The following is a 23,893-nucleotide window of genomic DNA, read 5'->3' on the forward strand; positions in this document are numbered from 1 at the left end:
GTTAGGGCAGGCACGAACAGGGTTCCGGGGTTACCCCCGGGGGTACGGAGAGTGGGGTCTGCCTTGGGACCCCGCGGCGCAGAGATTGCGCGCGAGTGAGGGATGAGGAGAGGCTTCCCAGGGCCAGGACGGTGGGCGAGAGGGTGCTTACTTCTCGAGGCCGGGGGCCGCGCTTAGTGACTTTGGGCCACTCTCCCAGCTCTGCCTCACAGGACTTTGGGGTGGAGTTGGTTTAAAAACACACAGAAGAACTTGAACGCAAAGTGCCTGTATCAGCGCCTAAGCTTTTAAGTGGTTGCTGATGCTAGAATTGTGGAAAATCCCAGATAGTGAGTTCATAGGAGTGTGCCCTGCACTTCTTGCCTGGGTTCGAATCCCAGCTCAGTCCCTCGCCTGTCATCACCCTCTGCGCATTAGTTTTCTCACCTGTGAGAAAGTGTGAATCGTACCTACCTAATAGAGTTGGCGTGAGAATTTGGAGGCCATACATTTAGAAAGTGTAAATACATTTGCAGTGACAGGCACATGGTAAGCCTCAAAGAGTGTTAGCACTTAGTAGGGATTTTTACCATTTTTTCTATTTCCTGTCTTCTATATGCCAGGTCGTGCTGTCATTTGTCTGCATTTTCTTTTTCTAATTCATGAAAGAGCCAGGCAACATAAGTAGATGTTATCCCCTTTTTCCCAGCGGGGAAGCTGATCCTGGTTTGGCTGATCCCCTGACTTGACCAAGGCCTTTCATTATGTGGCAACAGGCAGCTGTCCCCAGGACTCTTACTGGCGTTCATTACATTACCCTACTTCCTACTGTGTGAGCCTATCACACAGTTGCTCCTCAATAAATATCATAACCACCCACCCCTTCCCCAGCACCTAGGACAGTGTCTGAGTGATTCTCTTTTTACTCAGCAGATATTTCTAGAATACCTTTTGTGTGCCAGGCTTTCATTCATTCATTTATTCAACAAGGATTTATTGAGCTCTTGTGGCCAGGTGCACACTGTGCCTGGCACTGTGTTGATACTCAGGTGATTTATTCTGAAGGGAAAATGGATTACAACAAGGGGTTGATGTGGTTTCTTCTTTCTAAAACCTCATCTGGTTTTTGCCATAAAGACAGTGTGTGGAGGAGCCACCCACCCATTTGTTCTGTAGTGCTCTCTGATGCATAGTTCCCATGGAGAGTCTGAGTAGCATCATTCTGATTAAAGGATCCTGAAACACTTTGCACTGTGAGCATGGTGTCTCTGGGAGGCCTGCTTTCCCAAGGGAGGTGCCAGACTCCTAGGGAAAAAGAACCATATTCCTGTTATCCATATTGTTAATTGCTTACACTGGGGACTAAGAAAAAAATCATGTATGGTACCTCTGAGCCTGCTAATATGGAAGCTGCTAATCTGTAAACCCTTTAATTCTCATAGAAACCTAGGCAGTTTCACTCAGAAATATAATTGAAGAGACCTGCAGAGAGGGTGCTGACACATATGTTAGGATGCTATGAAATGGTATCAAATAATTAAACTGAAACAGCAGTTGTCAAAGTAAGAGGACAGAATGAATTGGGTAATTTAACTGCCTTGTGGGAGCTTCTGTTCTTCTTTCCAATTTTTCTATTCAATTGGAAGGGTACATCTTAGCATGACTTAGCATGGTTTTATGGTTGAATCTGGTGCTAATTAGGAGGGGTAGGGACCCATTTTATTAACTATTTCATTAATATAGAAACAAAAAGTTGAAATTCTTAATATTGTCTTTCTGAAAAGAAAGGCCAAACAATAAACTTTTCAAAACACCCCACATCTTTTAAAAATCATTTAAAAAAAATTAAAGCTTTTAGGTTTTATACTGAAAACCCTCAGCCTGAAAGGTGAAGCTCTTTAACAGCTTATACAAGCATCATCCACTTTATAAAATAATGCCTTGAGCTGTTACTATCACCAGTTAATAGTGAAGAACCTGTGCTGCTTGGCAACTACTCTGAAGTCGTCGCTGGAATCAATGAGTGTTAACACTGTAATCTTGTAGGGCCACACTGTCCAGTAGAATTTACTGTGATGATGGAAATGTGGCCATTGAACACTTGAAGTGAGGCTAGTGTAACCGAGATACTGTATTTTTTATTAAGTTTTAATTAATTGCTATTTAAATAACCACTTGTGTCTATTGGCTATAGTATTGGAAAGTGTAGTGGAGATTGGAATAGTTTCCACTCAGAGAGGTAAGGCAGCGGAATGTGCAGTTAACAAGTCTCTAACTCAATAGTGTCAACAATAAAAATAAATTTAAAAAAATACTACAGGGTATGACTATTGTGATGGTGATAGGAATTTAGGACTCATAACAGCTGTCTGCTGAATGTCTCTACTCCAGCATCTGTGAGATAGCTCAAACTCAGTATGTCCAAAGTAGCTGATCATACTCTGGGACTTCTCTCCCAGCACCCCAGCTTTTTTTCCCCGATCATACTCTAGGACTTCTCTCCCAGCACCCCAGCTTTTTTTCCCCTTCCAATATGTCTTCCACATAGCAGTATTAAAAATCCAGGTTTAATGAGGTATAATTAATGTACAGTAAAATTTACCCCTTTTTGTGTACAATTTGTTGAGTTTTGGCAAATGTATGTAGTCCTGTAGCTATCACTACAATGAAACTACAGAACATTTTTGTTACTCTAAAAACTTCTTCGTGCCCCTGTGTAGCCAGTGGCTTCAGCAGGGGTGGTGTTTGAATGTTACATTGTCATTCAGCTTAGAGGAGTTCATGCCCCTAGCAAAGGCACTGGTGGTGTCTTTGTGTGTGTGTGTGTGTGTGTGTGTGTGTGTGTGTGTGTGTGTGTGTGTGTGTGTGTGTGTGTGTGAGAGAGAGAGAGAGAGAGAGAGAGAGAGAGAGAGAGAGAGAGAGAGAAAGAGAGAAAGAGAGAAAGAGAGAGAGAATGAATGATGTTGTTGTCCTAGGTCAGGTTTTGCTTGCTCCATCCTAGTCAGATTCTTCAAGAGCTCCAGGACTTCTGTCTCCTCAATTTAGAATATGCCAGCTTGTGTGTGTAGTCCTGGTGTTGCAGGGAACAGATAGCAACCGCCCTGTTGTGGAAGGTAAATGTGAGATTTGGATGAGCACCAGAAGGGAATAAAAGTACCCAATGTAGAGAACTAATGATTCCTGCCAGCTGGGGACTGCCTTCGCCGTGGGAAGAGGAAAACCCCACAGTGACTGATGACCTGTCTGTCTTCTTCAACCTGAGACAGCTTTGCTAGCAGAACTAAATCTGTTTTCTCTCTCGCAGGCAACTGCAATGTCTGTGGATTGTCTGGGCCAGCATGCAGTGCTCTCTGGGTAAGTAAGCTTGCTGTTTGTCTGCCCTGACTTCTGGGAACAAATAGCAAATTAAGAGGTTTCTGGGAAACTTGAAAATACTCTTATACTTAAAGGTTATAGTCATAGGGTTTAGTTCTGCTATCCTAGAGACCTCAGGGGGACTTCTAGGGATTATTTGCAGTTATTTTTGTCTCTGCCCTAAGAGGTAAGCAATAAAATTCCTTTAAATTTTAGTGACTTGTAGTTTGGTCTTAAACTTGCAATTTTCTGTTTACTGCCAGACTCTTCAGAAGGATGCCAGCTGGTATAGTTTAACAGGTAGTTACTAGGATTTAGGGGATCCCGGTTCTCTTTTGGCAATGCCATTAATTATGAGCCCTTGGACATTTCAGTTGCCTCCCTGGACTCGGTTTTCTCATGAAGAAGTTTAATTTCACCATGAATAAATTGAACTACCTAATTTCTGTAGTGTCTTCTGGCTCAGAAAGTTTAAGACTGGTAATTAAGGGCCATCTCTGAATTTGCTAATCACCCTAACATTGTGCCAGTGTGGTAACATTTAATGGACAGATCCCCCTTTTCCTTTTTATTTTTTTAAATCCTCACCCGAAGATATTTTTTCCCATTGATTTTTAGAGAGAGTGGAAGGGAGGGAGGGAGAGGGAGAGAGACAGAGAGAGAGAAACATGAATTTGGGAGACATACATCACATTAATCTGTTGCTTCCTGCATACACGCCAACTGGGGCACAGGAACTAAACTGCAACCCAGGTACAGTCCCTTGAATGGGAATCTAGCCCACAACCCTTCCGTGCGAGGGCTGCTGCTCTGCCACTCAACCACACTGGCCAGGGCTCCCCTTCCCTCTCATGTTGCTCTAGATTAAACTCCTACCTCTCAAATTCAGCTGTATTTTCATTTAACTTAGTTGTTTATGAATCCATTTATAAACTAATGAAGTATTTTCTGTTAACCTCATTTTATTTTGAAATCATGTTTTAATTTACCTTTAATAAAGCACATAGCAAACATTAAAATAATTCAAAAGGATATTCAATGGAAAGTAAGTTTCCTTCCTCCCTCTGACTCCACTGCCCAGAGACAATTATCAATACCATTTTCTTGTGTCACCCTGATGCATAAGTAAGGAAAAACTGCTGTGTTTCTTTTCTGTCCCCTTCCTACTCACTTTTTTTTTTAAAGAGCTTTATTGAGATATAATTCACTTACCATACAATTCACCCATTTAAAGTTTAGTATGTATAAGGTATCCCAAAAAATGTATAAATACACTTTGAATAATTATAAAGGTAGTGTTTATTAAAATACATTACATTTTCAAAATTGAGCTACCAGCTGTTAAAGTATTATACATTTTTGGGAATACCCTGTATTATTAATTTTCTACTTAGTTTTTAAACTTTTGTTTTTGGTTAATCCTTGCCCTAGGATATTTTTTTTATTGATTTTTAGGTAAAGTGGAAGGGAGAGGGAGGGGGGAAGAGAGAGAGAAACACTGATACGAGAGAGACACATCAATTGGTTGCCTCCTGCACGCACCCCAACTGGGACCGGGTTCGAGCCTACAACCTAGGTATGCTCCCTTCACCAGGAATCAGGCCTACCCCCCTGTGGTGCTCAGGCTGACGCTCTAACCACTGAGCAACACCTGCCAGGGCTAATAGCCTCCAGATGACATGATATTGTACATATTTCCAAATAGTATACATATACTGCTATATCTTGATTCATCCATTGTAAACATTACAAATTGACTTATTACAATAGAAGATGACGACTTAGCACACTTTTACTTTACTCTGTGAGTCCCTTATATATATATGCCCTTCCCCGCTATATAACAGTTGTTGGATTGAATTGGTGTTTAGGGTTCTTTTTCTGAATTATTGTTGAGAGATCTTAGGTCATTCTGATTCTGGACTGTGTATGTGACCTGTTCTTTCTCTTTGGAAGCTTTCAAATCCTATCTGTGTTTCTAGTGTTTATCTCTAGTGTGTGTGGAATTTTCACTGTGATTACTTTCATGTGTGTCTTTTCTCATTCACGTGTGGGCACTTACAGGGCCCCCCCTTTTTTATGTTATTGTTTTTTTAAACAAATGGAAGCATAACATACACTTGACATCATGCCGCTGTATTCACAACCTATAAAATACTCTCAGGTGCCCTGAATATCTGTCTCTCAAATGTTAAACTTCTCAACATTTACTATAAAGTGTGGATATTGTTGTTTGTAGCATTCAGGAAGAGAATGGGGTTAGGTAAATGGAAATTATGTAAATGGAATTATGCAGGTGTTCCTGTTGTGGTGTGTTCTTAGATACGTATACATATCGCACCATGACCTCCTGCTTCGTGGGTCCATGCTCAACCACTGAACTACACCAGCTGGGCCATTTCATTGTCTTATAGTGAACTTTTAAATATGTGTAGCACAGTGTATACTTAAGTGAACAGCTCAAGTAAATTTTTAAATATACACACCCATATGTGATCACCTTTCCAATTAAGATGCAGAATAATTTTTAGCACCTTGGATGGCCTTTTCAGTCTGGAAATTTGTATCTTTTAGTTTGAAGAAATTTTCCTGCATTATGTCTTTGATAATTTCCCTGCTTCTATTTCCTCTTCTCATTCTTTCTGGAGCTACTGTTAGTCATGTTGAATATCCTGTATGGATTCCCTTTTGGTCTATTTGTCCTTTTTTTTTAATAATTTTTTTTTTTTTCCAATTAACACTGACATACAATATTATGGTCTTTTTGTCATTTTATTTCACATTCTGGGACTTTTCAACTTTCACTTCGAGCTCTTCTATCAGATTTCTCTATTTCAACTATTATTTTAATTTCCCAGAGCTCTTTCTTGGTTTCTATTCTTTATGTTGTCTTCTTTTACCTCTCTGAGAATGTTAATTCTAGATTTTTTTCTTTCCTCTCCACTACACCTTTCTTTCCTCTCCACTATCCCTTTCTTTCTTTGGATCGTGTTGGCCTCTGTTTTTCAGGTTTCCTCTGGTGACTGATGCTCCTCGGCTTTCTGTTAATATTAGAGAGTGTTGGAATCTCTGTTCACATGGGTGGTGGTAGAGTTCACTATAGGGAGATCAGGTGGGAACCAGGCCCTTTTGTTGGAGGGTGCCCCCAATGTCATTATCTCCAAGGTTTTATTTGTTTGTTTGCTTTTTCTTGGGCTGATCATTTCCTCCTGAGAAGAATCCTCCTGCCACTAGTCACTGAAGACTAAAGGCTAAGCATTATGAGTGCTGAGTAGGGGGAGAGGCCTGAGGATCTCACATGGCACTTCACATCCTGTTCTGAGCACAGCCCCTTACTCTTTGCCGTGTCTCTTGTCCCAGGCCTAGACTTCTCTGAAGTAACTTCTCTAAAGCACATCACCTACTCTCTACCTGGGAGAAGGAGCGGTGGAGATGCTGGCTTTGTGGGGTGCTCTTAAACTACTCTCCTCAGTGTTCTTTCAAGCAGTTCTGCCTGTTTGGTTTGGTTTTGTTCTGCTTTTGGTTCTCCAGCCCTCTCTCTTTCCCTTTCCTGCAGCCTGAAGTCTCCAACTCCTGAGTAGTCCTGCCAGTGTGAATCAGCTTTTTTCTCATGCACTTCTCTGCAGGCACTTGGGCATTAATTAGCTTTCTTTACTCTAGATCAATTTTCAGTTGTCCATCAATTTTTCGTTTCCTCTCTCGTTTTCTTTGTCTTTGTGGGTTTCTGTTTTTTATGTTCTTACTCTTATTTTAGTAGGTCTTTAAAGGGGAACGAAGATAAACATGCATATTCAATCAGGCATGTTTTTCCTGAAGTACCCACTTTCTGTTCTGTATTTGCTCTGGAATGCCTCTCAAGTCCCCTGTTGAAACCCCTTCCCCCCCATATGTTTAGCTCTTAGCCTTTTCCTGTTTTTTGTTCTGATGGCAAGATGCCAGCCAGCCAGAGGTTCTAGATCTTTGTTCTGCAGCAACTTTTTAGAAGTCTCGGAAGTTGTGTGAATTTGTGTCTTACCTATGCATTCCTTCTTCTCCCTTAACCATCCCTCCTAGGGTGTTTGCTAGGGTTTTCCATGCCATTTAAAAAATATATACGTTTTTATTGATTTTTAGAGAGAAAGGAAGGGAGAAGGAGAGAGAGAGAGACATCAATGTGAGAAAGAAACATTGATCATCTGCCTCCTGCACTCTCCCTACTGGGGATCGAGCCTGCAACCCAGGCATGTGCCCTGACCAGGAATTGAACTGTCAATCCTTTGGTGCACAGAATGATGCCCAGCCAACTGAGTCACGCCGGCCAGGGCTTCTATGCCATTTCCTGTGTTTTATGAGTAGGGACTACTAATTATTAATCTTTTTCTTCATTTTTGAGCCCACCTATCGTCATTGATACCTAGGGGCTTGTAGTGCTCTCTAACAATGAATTGATAGCTGATGGCTGCTGAGATGTTAATTCACATACCAAGGATTTTTCATTTTAAAAAAAGAAAATAAGTGAACACAGGACATCCCTGTTTTCATTTCCTTTATATTGATTGGTACCTTGAACATTATTGGCATTTAATATGTTATTTTCATTATTATTTTTTGTTATTATTTTCCTCCTGATAGACTTCATTTAGTTCCCTTTTCAGGTAGTCGACTTGCAAGGAATTTTGAGATTTTCTACAGGATATCTGGAGTAATGTAGAAGTAGTGACTGTCCTAGCTGGGGGATTGGGAAAGGCTGGGAGAGAGGGGCAGGGCTGGAGCTGGGTGTGATGGGAAGAGGTCAGACTTTCATGGATGTGGTAGGGAAGACAATCTCCAGAGGTAGATTCACAGGAATGTGGCTCCTGCTTATCTAACAGCCACCTCAGGTACTCTTGTCACTTGCATGCCTTTCAAAGTAGATAAAGGGTCAAATATATCTGGCGTGTTTTTGAGCACTGCTTACAAATCATATGTAGTTCTAAATGTGCTTTTCTGTCTCAGTGCTAATGCTGTTACAGTGTCATCATGCTGATGTTGTTCTCCTAGCCGCCGGTTCCTATACATCGTTAATCTAGATGCCCCTTTCGAAGGTCACCGAAAGATCTCTCGCCAGAGCAAATGGGACATTGGAGCTGTGCAGTGGAATCCTCATGACAGCTTTGCCCACTACTTTGCAGCTTCGGTGAGTTTAAGGAGTATAGGAAAAGGCTTTTAAACTTGTGATCTGGGGCTGAAAGGTGTATGTCCTATGTTGATTTTTTTTTTTTTTGAGCCTGAGTTAATTAAGCCTCAGTTGCTTCATCTAGATGAGACATGGGTGATGATACTCAGTGTATAGTGTGGTGAGAAAGAGCGGAAGACAGGTTCGTTAAGGTGCCTAGATCATAGACTGACAATAGCAGACCCTTTGGAAATGTCAGGGAATATTAGAAGATGAGGGGAATTTCTTTTTACTCCTAGTCCCATTGGAAGCTATTTTGAATCCTAATCTTTTCACAGGACTTTCACTGATTTAGAATTGGAATCAGGCATTTCAGGATAAAAACCTCAAAATGTGACACATCTGTCTGACTCTGAGCTGAGATGAAATTTAGTCATATATATATCAGTTCAGACATTATTATTATTTTCAGTTCAGAAATTATTAAACTGCTTGTTAATTAGTATCTTTTATTCACTGTCAGTTTGTTTCATATACTCATGATAGTTAAGGAGCCTTTGCTGGTTTGTTGTGTTTTTAAGCAAAATATAGTTTGATCAAAGCTTTTTTTCCTTCTTTTTTCCTATTGTAGTATTTCCTTGCCCATTTTCTCTGTGTCCTTCTGCTTAAGTCTTTAAGAAATTTGATAAAGGCCTATTTTAAGGAGTCTTGTGTAATTTTGTCTTCTAGGACAACCTTTTGATGGTGTTTTTGTTCTTTTTCTTCTGCATCTGTGTTTTTAAAGTGTGGTAGATTGATTCTAGGCACTTGATAATGAGAAGAGTTAGCTAAAAAAATTCTGGCGTGCCAGCAGCTGGAGAGAGATGGGTATGTGACCTTCAGAATGGGGAGGAGGTTCTTCTAGTGGTCTGGGACCATCTCCATTACCCATAACTCACATGCTCAACCTGTAGGATCTTTGCCATGCAAGTTGGTTTCTATATGGCTTCCCTTTCTTGGGCTTAAGCAGATTGGGATGAGAGCATATATTCTGATGTACTACTTGCTGCCTTCTTTCCCGTTTTTAGAGTAACCAACGGGTCGACCTCTATAAGTGGAAAGATGGCAGTGGGGAAGTTGGCACAACCTTACAAGGCCATACTCGTGTAATCAGGTAGGCACAAGCCTTCCACAGCTCCTTGGGCTGTCTTGCTTTGCCATAGTCCTTTGGGGAGCGAAATGGAAACACCCACCTCCTCCCACAGCTTGACTCTCTGTGTTGCGTTGGCCCTGGGTAGCTGTTAGGTCGTTAGCTTGTACCGAGGTGATGGCTTTCACAGCGAAGAACAACTGGCATTTAGGAACCAGCATCCATATAGTATTAACTTTGATCCCAGAAAATACTTAGACAGGTACAGAGTAAGGATTAGAGCTGATTTTTGCCACAGAAGGGAGAAGTTATGTTAGCAGAATCCCTTAGGTTACAGTCAGCAGTGCCCAGGAGTAGAGACATCAGGGAGCAGCCTTTTGCTCTTTTTCCTGCAGTTGTGAGTCACCACATAGAGCTCCTGCATCACAGTCCATTATCTAGACATGAAGTTGCCTTCCACTCATGGCCTTCTAGTTGACTTCTGGAGTGTTCCTTGATCCACCCTTTCTGGGTGGGGAAAACGTATTCTGGGAGGTAGCAAGCAGGGAGTGCAGGAGTGGTGAAGTGGACTTAGGAAGTAATGGAAAAGACTAGACCCCTGACTGTGCTAACTGTTCATGTAGTAACTGCCTTTCTAGGCATGAAGGAACGAGTAGGGGGACCAGAGGCCTGCTGGCAACGTGGCAGTTTGCCACTGCTTTAAGAGATGTTGGTTTTACTGAACATACCTGTGGTTGAGACTGATTTAGAAAATGAAAAGCCAAAAATTTTCCTTGTTTTGCCTGTACCATTTGTGCCTGCATGTGTATGTGCATGCATGCGTGTGTGTGTGTTTTAAGTTGAAACACTCCATTTATTTTTTGGGAACACCTATAATATAGCTGGAGATGATAGGGGAAAAGGACCCGAAAGTTTCTTTCAGAACTCAGTTAAGTCTTGTTCATTCCCAAAGAACTTTGGAGATTCCCAGCCTAAACCATTTTAAGAGGCCCATTATTAATAGTGACTTTCTGAAGCCACTAGGGAATAAATCTGCTAGTGCATTGGAACCAGACTTTGAATTATTTTCTCTTCATTGTTCTGTTTATTTCTGTGTTCCCAGTGACTTGGACTGGGCAGTGTTTGAACCAGATCTCCTCGTTACCAGCTCTGTGGACACCTACATCTACATTTGGGATATCAAGTAAGAATAACCAAAAGGCATAACCACATGGTTGTGGGACAATTTGGAACCTTCATTTTAGAGATCAAGTATCTTAGTTTGGTTCCCTGAATGCAGACCCTGAGACAAGGATACTTGGCAGATATATTATTTAGGAGGTGAAATAAATGCTGTAGGGGATGGAGAAGAGACAGGGTGGGGAAGGCCACAAATAGGGGGTGTATTATCCATCTGTGTACTGCTATGAACAGGTGAGGCTTAGTCTTACTGGGGACTGCTAGGTGCTAGTGTAAAACTCCCTCCTCAGAGGTGTCCCACCCTGAGGGCTAACAAAATGGGGGTGCTGTTAACTGTCAGTCATTGATTGTTTCCAGGGGCCTTAATTCTCTGGCACTTTAGTCCTGTCACAACGAGTTGCAAAGTGGGCTTCAGCAGCTAGGGAGATTTTTTTGGGGCAAAGAACACAGGTGCTAGCATTTGGAAGTTAGGTGAGGTTTACTCAAGTGGCAAGTGATGGTGGGGGAATTTTGATTGGCACAGACACACATCTGCTACTGCAGGCAATGCAACGAGGCACCTCTGCTCAGCTCTTTATTTGCTCTTTGTGACGCTTCAGTTCCCCATATGTAAGGGGGGCTGAGAGCCACTTGGTAGGATTACTCTTCATGGGGTAAAGAGCACTCATCCTAGGGCCTGGCACCTTGTAAGTTCTTTTTTTCTTTCTTTTTTAAAAAAATTGATTTTTTAGAGAGAGGAGGGATGAGAGAGAGCGAGTGAGAGAAACATTAATGGGTTGCTTCCCACACATGCTCCAACCAGGGGTCACACCCTCAACTGACTGTGTATGTGTCCTAGAGGCATAACCACATGGTTGTGGGACAATTTGGAACCTTCATTTTAGAGGCAGGAATCAAACCTGCCTTGATATATGGGATGATGCTCCAACCAATTGAGCCACACCATCCAGGGTGCCTTGTAAGTTCTTAATCAACGTCTCTTTCCCTCTCCCTTTGTAGAGCAAAGTTCCCTTTACCGTCACAGTTCGAGGTGACTAACGAGAGGGTATAGTCTTTAGAGTCCCCCAGACGGGATACTTTTTCCCCTCACTAGGCTGCTATGCTCCAAATGGCAGTGACTTTGTGATATTTTACACTGAAAGGTGGACTATAGTAGAAGGCAAGCCAAGTATTGAGGTATGACAGATCTGACAGGCCAGTGAAAGAGATTCATGGAGAGTAAGAGTGTGTACAGCTGACATCACCTGCACTCCCTGCAGGTTAGCACCTCAGAGGTGATTAGTCTAAAGGCATCACCAGAGAGAGGAAAGGAACATGAAATCCAGGAAAATGAAAGAGAGAGCTCTTTTTTCTTTTTAAATTGAATTTATTGGGTGATACTGGTTCATAAAACCATACAGGTTTCAAGTGTACAACTCAAAATATCGTCTGCAGACTGCATTGTGCACCCATTGCCCAAAGCAGTCTCTTTCCCCATTTATACCCCTTTGCCCACCTCCACCTACCTGCATTCCCCTTTCCCTCTGGCTATCACCACACTGTTGTCTGTGTCTGTATGATGTATATATATTTTTTTTGCTTAATCCCTTCACCTTCTTTCATCCTCCCCCGCAACCCATCTCCCCTCTGATAGCTGTCAGTATCCATGTATCCATGTATCCATGCCTCTGTTTCTATTTTGTTCATCAGTTTATTTTGTTCGTTAGATTCCACATATAAGTGGGATCATAGAAACAAAACCCCCAGAGAGCTCTGGGGCAAGGTTAGAGTATTCCTCATTTACATGAAACAGTTGTTTCCTAACTTAAAGATTAAAAGACACTGAACTGAGATTCCTTTTAAGGTTTTCTAAATAGTAAGTATAAGCTGCAGATTTGCTTTGTCTGGCCCTCCCAGCCCTAGGGTGCTGCTCAGTTCTGTAATTTTACCATTTGTAGTAAGAGCCTCTCCGAGAATCTCCTGTTGTACCCAGGAGTAGGTTGTTTTTTTTTAAAATTGTGGTTATAAAACAAAACAAAATTTACCATCTTCACCATTTTTAAGTGTCCAATCAGTACTGTTAAGTATATTCACATTGTTGTGCAACGGATCTCCAGAACTTTTTCATTGTGCAAAGCTAAAACTTTGTACTCATTCTCAGCTTCCCGTTTCTCCCTCTCCCTAGTCCCTGGCAACCACCATTCTGCTTTCTGTCTCTATGAATTTGATTACTCTAGGGACCTCATGTAAGTGGAATCATGCAATATTTGTCCTTTTGTGACTGACTTATTTGACTTAGCATAATGTCCTCAAGGTTCATCCATGTTGCAGCATGTGATAGGATTTCATTCCTTTTTAAGGTCTAATAATATTCCATTGTGTATATATAACACATTTTGTTTATCCACTCCTCAGTCGATGGACACTTGGGTTGCTTCCCCCTCTTGGCTATTGTGAACATCCAGAGTAATTTTTTACCCCACCTTTGAAATACTGTTGGGAAGGTTCTTGCAGAGTTACTCCTCCATGACTCTCCCCTTGTTCCATTAGGAGAATTGACACCCGGAAGGTATTCTTTTGGCTTTCTCTGCTCCTACATCGGGGTCACCGAGGCCATGCTGAATCATGTAATTCATTTTCTGTGGATACAGCTGCATGATTTGAAATTCAGACTTGGCCTCAATTGCAGTGGCTGACAAAGTTCATCTGCCTGGAAGGAGACAAGCTTCTCTTTATGTTCTTTTTAAGGCCCTCACATTCCCACTGAACTCCAAGTACTTACTGAAAGGAAAGTGAAGAAAAATGTGCAGAGGGTGAAAAGCACCAGGTAGATGGTAGCATCTGAATTGCGTGTTTGATTTCTGACTTTTATATTTCAGAGACACAAGGAAGCCTACCATTGCACTGTCTGCTGTAGGTGAGTGTATACTCCCCTGGCTTGTCTTTACACTATTTCTTCTATTTTTTCTCTCACACTGACTGCTCCAAGCCTCATGTTTCATCATGGCGAGTTGGAATTTTAAGTCCCATATTGCAAGGGGCTTGCTTCAGGCTGCTCTTAGAAGTTAGAGTCAGGACCGTTGAGTTGTGGTCAGGTACTTATGTCAGAATGCAAGGATAGGAGCCAAATTGATTTATTTTTAAACTTTTTATTGTGGAAAATTTCAAATGTGTATAAAAATAAAAGAAAATGAAGTACCTTTTGTTCGTCATCCAGTAACAACAGTTGTCAAAATACTGCCAGTCTTATTTCATCTTTACCTCTACCCACTGTACCACCCCCTAGTGTATCCTCTTTGGGATTATTTTGAAGCAAATCCCAGGTATCCTATCATTTCATCAACAAATATTTCAGTATGTATTATTTATAAGAGAAGAATCCTTTAAAAAAACATAATTATAATACTGTCAACCTACCTAAAAATATTAACAATAGCTCTTTATTATCATACGTTTAAGCAGTATTCAAATTTCCTCAATTCTCTCTTTCTCTCTAAATAATTATTTGAATCAGAATCCAAGTAAAGTCCATACTTGCAAGAGGTTGATACATTTGTCATCTTTTTTAATCAGTAGGGTTCTTCTCCTTTTCAGTTTGTTTTTCTTTTTCTGCATTTTATTTATTGAAGAAACCAGGTTGTTTGTCTTGTGGTTTCCCCACAATCTAGATGATGCTGATTGTGTCCCTATGGTGTAATTTAATACGGAGGCACTGAGTCTTTGAAATTATTTTCTGATCTGTTTTCATTGCTCAGTTGGAATGGACTATGGTTAGGATTCTGCACTGGGGCTGTTAGGGTGTGTTCCCACTAGTTCATAAGAGTCGAACTTGGGTGTAGAACTGGTAAGCCTTCTCTCATTGTTGTACCTAAGTGAGGTTTCTCAGTGGTGGTAAAGCTGCCCTGGGAAAAAAGAGACACCTGAGAGGCTTGTAGACCTTTATTAGCTGCCCATTTAACATTCCCTGAGAGGTACAGCCTTGGCTACTGCTGCTCCCCATGTCTGTGGTGCTGCCCAACTCTCTGGGCACACATTGTTTATATCTTCAGGGTAAGGAGTCAGTGAGAACATGACTGTGTGTGCTCCATAGTGTTTTCTATGTCTGGGAACTCTTAAAGTCTGGAACCTCTGCTTTACCCTGATGTCATGATCTTAGTAGAGCAGTTTGAATTAGGGGGTGCCCAGAATCTCTGGGAGGCTTCCTGGTCCGATGCATCTCCCACTGGGAAAAGTATTTTCTTGAAACTTTTCAAGTAACTGGCATGAGGAGATGGAGCAGACTCTTCTTACTCCTTCTCTAGCTGATACACTTTCTTGCAAAAAAACCCCCAAAACTGGGTCTACTAAGTAATATACTCCCTTTATTCCCTTTCTTTATTTTAAGGGGTGTCCCCCACTTGCTCTTAGATGACTTAAGTTGCCCTGTGTCTCAAGGAAAAACAAACAAACAAACACCCTCCCCAAAACCAAGCAAGGATGAATCCTGGGCCTTAACTCTATTTCCTGTTAGATTCTAAGTCCTTGCTTTATGTATCACGCTCTCCAGACTTCTTGGATCAGGTTGCTCTCCAAAGCCTTGGATCTTCTATGGTGTCCCCAATAAGAAACTCCCACCCAAAAGGAGAGGTGTCCAAGCAGAAATATTGTGTTATCTGAGCAAGAACAAGAAGAGGTGGGAAGGAGGGCCATTGTTTGGTTCTGGTTTAACTTAAATTATTCTTAAGGGTCAGCTATAATTGCTGCTATGGCCCAGTTTCCCTCATTTCTCATCCTCTTCTGCCGTCTTACACTGTGCCTCCTCTCTTAAGTTGTCATTGTTATTCTTTGTATTTCCAGAATGGGAAAGAACAGAGTCCACACAGTGCCTGGGTATTCCCTTTCCCTGCCTCTATGCAGGGCCAGTGGCCATGTCTAACTACTGATGGGGAAATGGAGGGGGGTGCACATAACCCTCTGAGGGCAGAATTGGGCAACACCAGGGCTTATTTTTCATCAGAGCTTCAGCTGTGGGCTTTGTTTTTCCAAGACTGTCCCTCTTAAAAAAAAAAAAAAAAAAAGCAGGCATTGAGGTGAGGCTCTTTGGGTTGAGGGTGCAATCCTGGTCATTGGAGGTGATGAAAAGCCAGGTTGTATGATGAATCAGTTACCAACCAGCAGGGCCACATACAGATTCTGCTCTTTAAGAAACTACATTCCCTGCTGATGCTGCTTAGAGGTAACCCACAGATACTTTTTTTTTTTCCCCGGATACTTTTCTTAAGTGAAGTTATTTCCTCAATTAGGTGATTGATCCTGTGCTCCTGTGTTATTTAATTCATTTATTTTTTGGCTTTATTTTTCTTATGGTGGAGTTGGTGCAGTTATAGAAACTTGAAGGATTCTGTGCTTATTTCAACCAGAACTCATTATCCTGCTCCCCTGCATGTGCTGCCCTCTGGTTCTGAAGGTGTTGATGGCAGCAGCTTTCTTCCCCTGATTTTTCTTTGCAGCGGGTGCTTCACAGGTCAAATGGAATAAAAAAAATGCTAATTGCCTTGCCACCAGTCATGACGGGGATGTACGGATATGGGACAAGCGGGTGAGTAATCTCTCTTTTCCCCCTAGTTGTACTTTAATCCCTCCCAGAGGGTAAGAAGAGGATGTTGTGATTAGCAAGGCTTGTCTTGAGAGTCTCGGATGCCCTGTGCAGCATGGTAAATTGCCATTTTCAGATCACAGTACCAAATGACATTTGCCTCCTGATCAAACTGGTGTTGAAGGAAGTTAAGGAAGGTGAGGCATTATGATCAGTGATTAAGAAAATGAACTTGGACTCTGAAGTTAGAATCCTATTTTGCTCCCACCTAAGAATGCTATCAGGTGAGCCACTAAACTTCTCCAAGCCTCCATTTCCTTATCTTTAAAGTAAAAATGGTAATAATAGTACAATAATAGTGAGTGTAGCATTGAGATCAAGCCTGGGGGACCTGACACTATTCTAGGATGGTCAGCTGCCCCAGATTGCAAAGTGAAAACTAGTTGTTCTAGGATATATACCATCCTGAATATCTCTGGTACAAATCACTAAGGTACAGGCTACTCAGTTGTACAAATCCTCTCTAAGAGGCCTAGCTATCTCATCAGCCCCAAATGAGCCTGTAGAGCATATATTCTCCCTGCAGCAGCTTCTGTAACTGACAAGCATGAAAGAGGTGCAGGATCCTAGACTGCTATTGTGATGGAAAGTATGTTAGACGTTTGATATGTTGACATCAGGGACAATAACGATGCAGGAAAAGGGCCTCCCCCATATCTAACTGCCAGATGATTGGGTAATAATGCATAGAGCATTTGGCTTCTGTAAGATCTGGGGTCTAAATACCACTTCTTGCTTTGTGAAATCCTAGGTTGCAGATCCTCAGGCTTTGTGGGGAGCACCTACTTTGAGCTTTCCTGAAACTTGTTCAAGGGGCTGTCCCAACTTGGGTGTTGACTGGAAAGTCTCAGTTTTTGCTTTTGGCTGCCCTGCTTCCTTCCTCTCATAGCGGCAAATTAGGTCTTGCAGTTGCAGAGCAGAGAGGGAAGTGAAGCAGAGATTGGGGGTCTGCTGGATTAGGTACCAGGATCTGCTGGGGAAGCGATGTGCTGGCTGAAGCTTTCCTCCTTAGGTAGCTCTTAGGTTAGAAGGTGATTTTATAAACAGAGGGTGGACAGGCACATCTTCTATATGTTAGTATTTTTCTCTGTCCCTTTCGTCCAGTCTGGTAATAGCCATTCTTCCACTCTCTTCTTTTCTTTTTTCAAATGTTTTTATTGATTTTTTTTTTTTAGAGAGAGAGACATTGATTGGTTGCCCCCCATACCACCCTGTGACTGGGGATTAAACCCGCAACCTAGGTATATGCCCTGACTGGGAATCAAACCCGCAACCTTATGGTGTATGGGACAGTGCTCCAACCAACTGAGCCCCTGGCCAGGGCTCTAAGTATAACTTTTAATGGCTGCATCATACTGTATCAGAAAGCTAGCTATACTAGAATTCATTTAAAATTTTTAATCATGCCCCACTTACTGTTTGAATTGTTTCTCGTTTTCTGGTGTTCCATGTAACACCAGGATGAACAGCTTTTGTAGCTAAAGCTTTTTGTGAATTTGGAATATTCCCTTGAGAAAGGAAAATTTTAAGTCTCTTGACAAAATTTGTCAAATTTCCTCCCCCAAAAAGGTTGTGGTATTTTATATGTGCATTAGCAGTGATAAATGCAGACTCACTGCATTGAGTATTATTTACAGATCTTTTCTAATTTGATAGCTTAAAAAAATCTTTTAATGTATTTTTCTGAGGTTTCCTTTTGAGCTTGTTCATATGTTTATCAATAGTGTATTGTTTCTTTCTTTTTTTTTTTTTTTGGAGGAAAGGAGAGGGATAGAGAAACATCAGTGATGAGAGAGCCATTGATCGGCTACTCCCTGCACACACACAACTGGGGATTGAGTCCTCAACCCGGGCATGTGCCCTGACTGGAAATTGAACCGCAGTCTCCTGGGTCCTAGGTTGATGCTCAACTTCTGAGCCAGGCCGGGCGCAAAGTGGTTTTTTAAAAATAGAGACAGTATCTGTAGCATTTTTGTATCCCCACTCAGCACCCAGCAGACCGTTACGTGGTAGACACTCAATAAGTTTTTTCTAAATTGACAACACTCGGTGCTGATCCTTTGCAGAAACCCAGTACAGCAGTGGAATATCTAGCAGCCCACCTCTCCAAAATCCACGGCCTGGACTGGCACCCAGACAGTGAGCACATTCTTGCTACCTCCAGTCAAGACAATTCCGTCAAGGTGAGTGGTACCTCACTGAGGAAGTTGTGGAGCTGTGTTTGGGAGGCAGCACTTTCTTCTGAAGGAAAGCTACAGTATATTCGCATAGTGTATGTGGTTCAGGGGTACATGTGCTTCTTTGGGAGCTGAGCAAGTAAACCTGGTTATGTAGACCAGCAGGAGTGATGTAGTAGCATATATCTGATATGGCTCCTGGACTTTGTTCCTTTCCCCTTGTGAGAGGAAGTCAGAAACAAAAGCATTTAGAAAGGAAAAGAAGTTTACTTGAAAAGAAGTTGCCAGGGAGTCAGAAGGACTGGCTCAGCAAAGAAAAAGCACAACATATATAAGTAAAGGAGAAAAGCCCACAGAATTGTTAAGGTTACCAAGTTTACCATTAGCCTATCTAGGGTGGAAGAGCAGCAATTTTCTCACATGAGTATTACACCTGCAAAATTATGACATCTTCAGACATCAGCATTGCAGAAGTCAGGAATAGAGTTGTTTTATTAGAAATTCTCTAACTTACAGGAAATGCTCAAGGTTTTATGTGTTTCAGCAACCCTATTATTTTGGGTTTATCTCAGAGTGTAGTGTTTCTTGTTTGTTTTTCTTCTCTGACTGTGGGATGTGATGTGCCCCCTTATTCGAAAGGATACAGGGCAGAGTCAGCCGTGCTCTACAGTTTCTCCTTGTGGTCAGGTCTCTGCCCAGAAGGACAGAGATTTGACCACAGAAATTTGCTTAGCAATTTTGTGATTCAGCATCATCAATTTAATGCTTTGTTTTATTTACACAGGCATGTATGTCTTTTTAGTTTGGTTAGCAAAACTAGAATCACATACCAAGGCTTAAAAGTTAACTTCTGTCTTGAGGTTTATAAATCTCCTAGGGTTGTGCCAGAAGTGGTTTTCTTGTTTGTTTGGGATTTGGAGTCTTGTTCCCCATACCACACCCTGATCAGTTCCAAGTTCAGGAACAAGAAACCAACCAATTCACCTCTGCCTCTTTCTTTAAGGTCCCCAAGTTTGTCAGTGTTCATTGACATCTTTACTACCTGTGAGGCTGGGGTTCCATAGGCAATAAAGCAGGAAACAGGCACGTTCCACATGTGAAACACATGTTCCTTACTCGTAGGTTTAGCTTTTGAATTAAATGAGATTTTTGGCACTTTATTTATTCCTCTATATTCTGGTAAGAAGGAATACAGTTTTTATTGAATGTATATAAATAACATAATTGTATAAAGTGAAGTAATTTAGAGGCACGTTGCATACTATTTAATCATTGTTTTTAGTAATTTGTAGGTAAGGATGAATATGTGATTTCCCCCTCTACGTAATCATTTTTCTACGTTTACCTGACAATTCATTAGCTAATAATTTGTAGAAATTTTATTCTATTTTTAGTTTCTGAATTCTACAGGGTCAACTGGAACAAGATATTATTGAATGAGCATTTCACTTCAGTTTGTAAATTGTTAACTATAAAACTGTTGAATTGAAGGTTAGAGCTAGATCCAGAAGAAAGGAAAGAATTTTTTTAAAGGATTTTTCTTATATGGCCATTAAAAATAGAACATTAAGCCCTGGCCAGAGTTGCCCAGTGGTTAGAGCATCAGCCTGTGCACCGAAGGGTCTCAGGTTCAATTCCTGGTCAAGGGCACGTACCTGGGCCTCAGGTTCAATCCCTGGCCCCAGTCAGGGCTCTTGTGGGAGGCAACCAGTTGATGTGTCTCTCTCACATCAATGTTTCTCTCTCCCTCCCTCCTTCCCTCCCTTCTACTCTCTCTAAAAAACAATGGAAAAAATATCCTTGGGTGAGGATTTAAGTAAAAAAAAAGAACATTAACCACAATGAAATTTTTCCCCCCGATCTTGGTTTAAGCAGTCTAGTTCATGAAATTGCCTTCTTTTAGACTAAGAGCCCTGGAAATCTAGGCACGGTCCCTTGGGTACATTCTGACAGATGTGTGTCTGCCCATGGGTCAAGGTCAGCCTTATTGAGAATCCTGTACCCCTGATTCTGTTCAAGAACCTGGTTTTTGGGACAGGATCTGGGTGGAGGGGGGCCAACGGGGGGAAAAAAGGAGACATCTGTAATACTTTCAACAATAAAGATTTTAAAAAGATAACCTGGTTCTTTTTATTTTTAAAAACCCCACACAACTGGTTCTTTTTATTTATTTAAAATTTAAAAAAAAAAAAAAAAGGATTTCAGAGAGAGAGAGAAACATTGATCAACTGCCTCCTGTATGTCCCATCCTGGGGATTGAGCCCACAATTGAGGCATGTGCCCTGACTGGGAATCGAATTGGCAACCTCCTGGTGCATGGGAGGATGCTCAACCAACTGAGCTACACCAGCCGGGCTGGTTCGTTCTTTCTTGATTGAGGCCTTTCTTATAGTTCTTCTGAAAACTTCCTTTCTGATCTGTAGCTTATAGCAGGGGCCTTTTGGTAGTGGTAAGAGAAAAGCAGAAATCACCTGTGGATGGGAGGACGGCATGGCTGATTAATTTATTATAATAACCGACTCTACCAGATAAAACATAGTGAAGACCTCATATAACATGTCATCATTTCATAAGACTTCATCACTGATTGCCTTGAGAATAAGAATGTATTATGGACGGTAAGGACTTTGTCACATCTTCGGGATCCACTCCAGATCTCCACTTTTAAAGAAACTGTCAGTCTGTTTTCCAGAATGGCTTCTTTCTCTGTTTTTGAAAATAATTTCTTAATACCCTTATAGTTCAGAGTTTCACTCTTGGTCTTCCTGCCTTTGGTGCTCTGCTATTTTCTGCTTTCATGACAAGTGCTGAACTCTTAAGTGTGTTTGTCTCTCCATTGAAAGTATAGGTATCATCTCTGAGGTTCAGTTTGTATCTGGCTCACCTTTGTGTAACTGCAACTTCAAGTTCCACATCTTCCATGTAGGCGTGGGTGAATGAGTGTGTACGTGAGTGGGTTGGTGCTTATCCAGATAGTCGCAAAGCCACATTTTCCCTGTGTGACCTTGGGCAAGTAATTTAGCTTCTCCGTTTACAAAAGAGATTGATAATGCCCATTATTTGGTTGTTGTAAAAATTAAATGGGGTAAAAAACTTCAAGCTCTAAACATTTGTCTGAAATGCAATAAGTAGTCAGTACCTTTCAGCTATTGTTATTAAATTACTTGTTGTAAAAGTGATAAAGGGTGAAAACATATCATTCTTAATTTTCAGCTAGGAATCTTGTTTAATTGGCAGGCTGACAGTGATCTGCCCCAAGTGTGGAAGTCCAAAAATTCTCCTGTAATGTTTATAAATGTGAAAGCAAGGTTTTCTTTGTGTCTCTGTTACAGTACTGTGGCCTTGGGGGCTGACTGAAATGCACTATTGAAATGTATCTTCAGAGGACAAAACAATGAGTTCAAAGGCTGTTTGTATTTCAGTAGTTGAGTTTTTTAATGCCATTTATTTCACAAATTATCTTTCTTTCAGTTCTGGGATTACCGCCAGCCTCGGAAATACCTCAATATTCTCCCTTGCCAGGTGCCTGTGTGGAAGGCCAGATACACTGTGAGTGTGACACTGTTCTTATGCTCGGAAACTTCCATCTTGGTGTTCCAGACTCTAGGGCCCAAGGGCCAATTCTTATTTTCTTTTTTTTTAAGATTTTTTTAAAATTGATTTTTAGAGAGAGAAAAAGAGGAACATCAATGTGAGGGCGAGGCATTGATCAGCTGCCTCCTGCTCACCCCCTACTGGGGATTGAGCCCGCAACCTGGGCATATGCCCTGACCGGAAATCGAACCCGTTGTCTTTAGGTGTACGGGACGATAGTTCAACCACTGAGAGCCACACTGGCCAGAGCTCTTATTTTCTTTATGAGGCAGTTTTCTTTTTCTGTCTTGATATAGGGACGGGACAAAGGTGGTCATGATGGCATAAAAGATGTTATCTACTTAAGGATTTGCCCTTGGAATGTTGGATAAGAATCTGTGCTAGAATTGCTAACCATAGCTAGACTGGGAAGCTAGGTAGTGGGAAGGTAGTCACTGGTGGCAGGGGAATAGGGTGAGATGGAAGCAGAGAGTTGAGAGGCTTGTGGTCAATGGACTGTGGTGGAAAGGACCGTGGCTTTTTGGGCCCAGCAATGCCACTTAATTTCCCCCTCAGCCTTATTGAGCTGTAATTAAGATATGACACTGGCCAGGCTGAAAGGGTTTTTTTTTTTAATAGCTGTAGTATTTGGGGCAGTGAGAAGGTTATACTTCATGTGGATGGTATGCCCATGGTGCATTTACACAAGACAGGAATTATGCTTGCCTCTCTGGGCTTTTCTCCAGTGTGCCTTTCATGCTTACTCTGGGAAAGCACTCAATAACTCATAGAGGGAGCTCAGGGAGAGTAGCTAGGATGTGAAACAGTATGTTCCCATGTGCAACAGAGCCATTTGCTTGTTATAGAATATTTTTTAAGTTCTTCAAGTAGTTGGCATAGCTTTGTTTTGTTTTTTACTTGCTATGGTCCCCCTTCCAGAAGCAAATAAAAAGTAAAAGAAGAGTAAGTGTGATGGTCAACTTATGGTATTTGTAAAATTTTTCCCCAGAGGGGTTGAGACTTTCCATCATCTAATTTATTTTAGGAAAGAATTCTAATGCTGTTACTGAAGACTCAGCTAATTATCCCTGGAATCATCACCTGCTTTTCCCTTTCTTGCCATAGCCGTTCAGCAATGGATTAGTGACTGTGATGGTGCCCCAGCTACGAAGGGAGAACAGTCTTCTCTTGTGGAATGTCTTTGACTTGAACACCCCAGTCCATACCTTTGTGGGGCACGATGACGTAGTGCTGGAGTTCCAGTGGAGGAAGCAGAAGGAAGGTGAGTGGGAGAGAAGACCACCTCCTGATTTTCCTTTGAGCCCTGTTCAACAGCAGCTCGGTCAGGGTTGGCTGTGTGATCCACGAGAAGGACACAGAAACAGGGCTGGGCTCTAGGAATGAGAGAGTCAGGGGTCCACCACCTTTAATTGTAGATACGTAAAGGGGTGTATAGGCTGTGATTTTTCTCCTAAGTTTCCTCCTCTTCTATGTTCAGTGTAGTCTCTCTCGTATGTGGAAGAGATCTATAGGAAACTGATAGACTTGCTGTTGGATCATTTCTAGGGCTGAAAACTCTGGGGTCACTATCCTTAGAAGCTTCTGGCAGTTGCTTCTTGCCACTGTTGATGAGGGAGACCCAGGGTCATCACTGCTCACCACATATTACCAGTCTCATCACAAACACGTAGTGGTATTTTACCTCCCATCCCCTTGAAGATAAGTTTGGCCAAATGACATGCTTTGAACATGAA

General features: G+C 41.7%; 1 protein-coding gene across 1 annotated transcript in view; it reads left to right on the top strand.

The window, feature by feature from the left end:
* WDR59 (WD repeat domain 59) overlaps window positions 1-23,893 on the top strand; it is a 56,804-nt gene that overhangs the window by 249 nt on the left and 32,662 nt on the right. The window contains exons 2-10 of the mRNA XM_016196545.2: window positions 3,284-3,333; window positions 8,353-8,488; window positions 9,535-9,620; window positions 10,699-10,779; window positions 13,634-13,671; window positions 16,244-16,332; window positions 18,456-18,572; window positions 22,038-22,115; window positions 23,265-23,421. Of these exons, the coding sequence (XP_016052031.2) occupies window positions 3,284-3,333; window positions 8,353-8,488; window positions 9,535-9,620; window positions 10,699-10,779; window positions 13,634-13,671; window positions 16,244-16,332; window positions 18,456-18,572; window positions 22,038-22,115; window positions 23,265-23,421 (832 nt within the window). The remainder of the gene's footprint in view (window positions 1-3,283; window positions 3,334-8,352; window positions 8,489-9,534; window positions 9,621-10,698; window positions 10,780-13,633; window positions 13,672-16,243; window positions 16,333-18,455; window positions 18,573-22,037; window positions 22,116-23,264; window positions 23,422-23,893) is intronic.

The sequence above is a fragment of the Miniopterus natalensis genome, chromosome 18 (genome assembly GCF_054644295.1).
Source record: "Miniopterus natalensis isolate mMinNat1 chromosome 18, mMinNat1.hap1, whole genome shotgun sequence".
Taxonomy (NCBI): Eukaryota; Metazoa; Chordata; class Mammalia; order Chiroptera; family Miniopteridae; genus Miniopterus; species Miniopterus natalensis.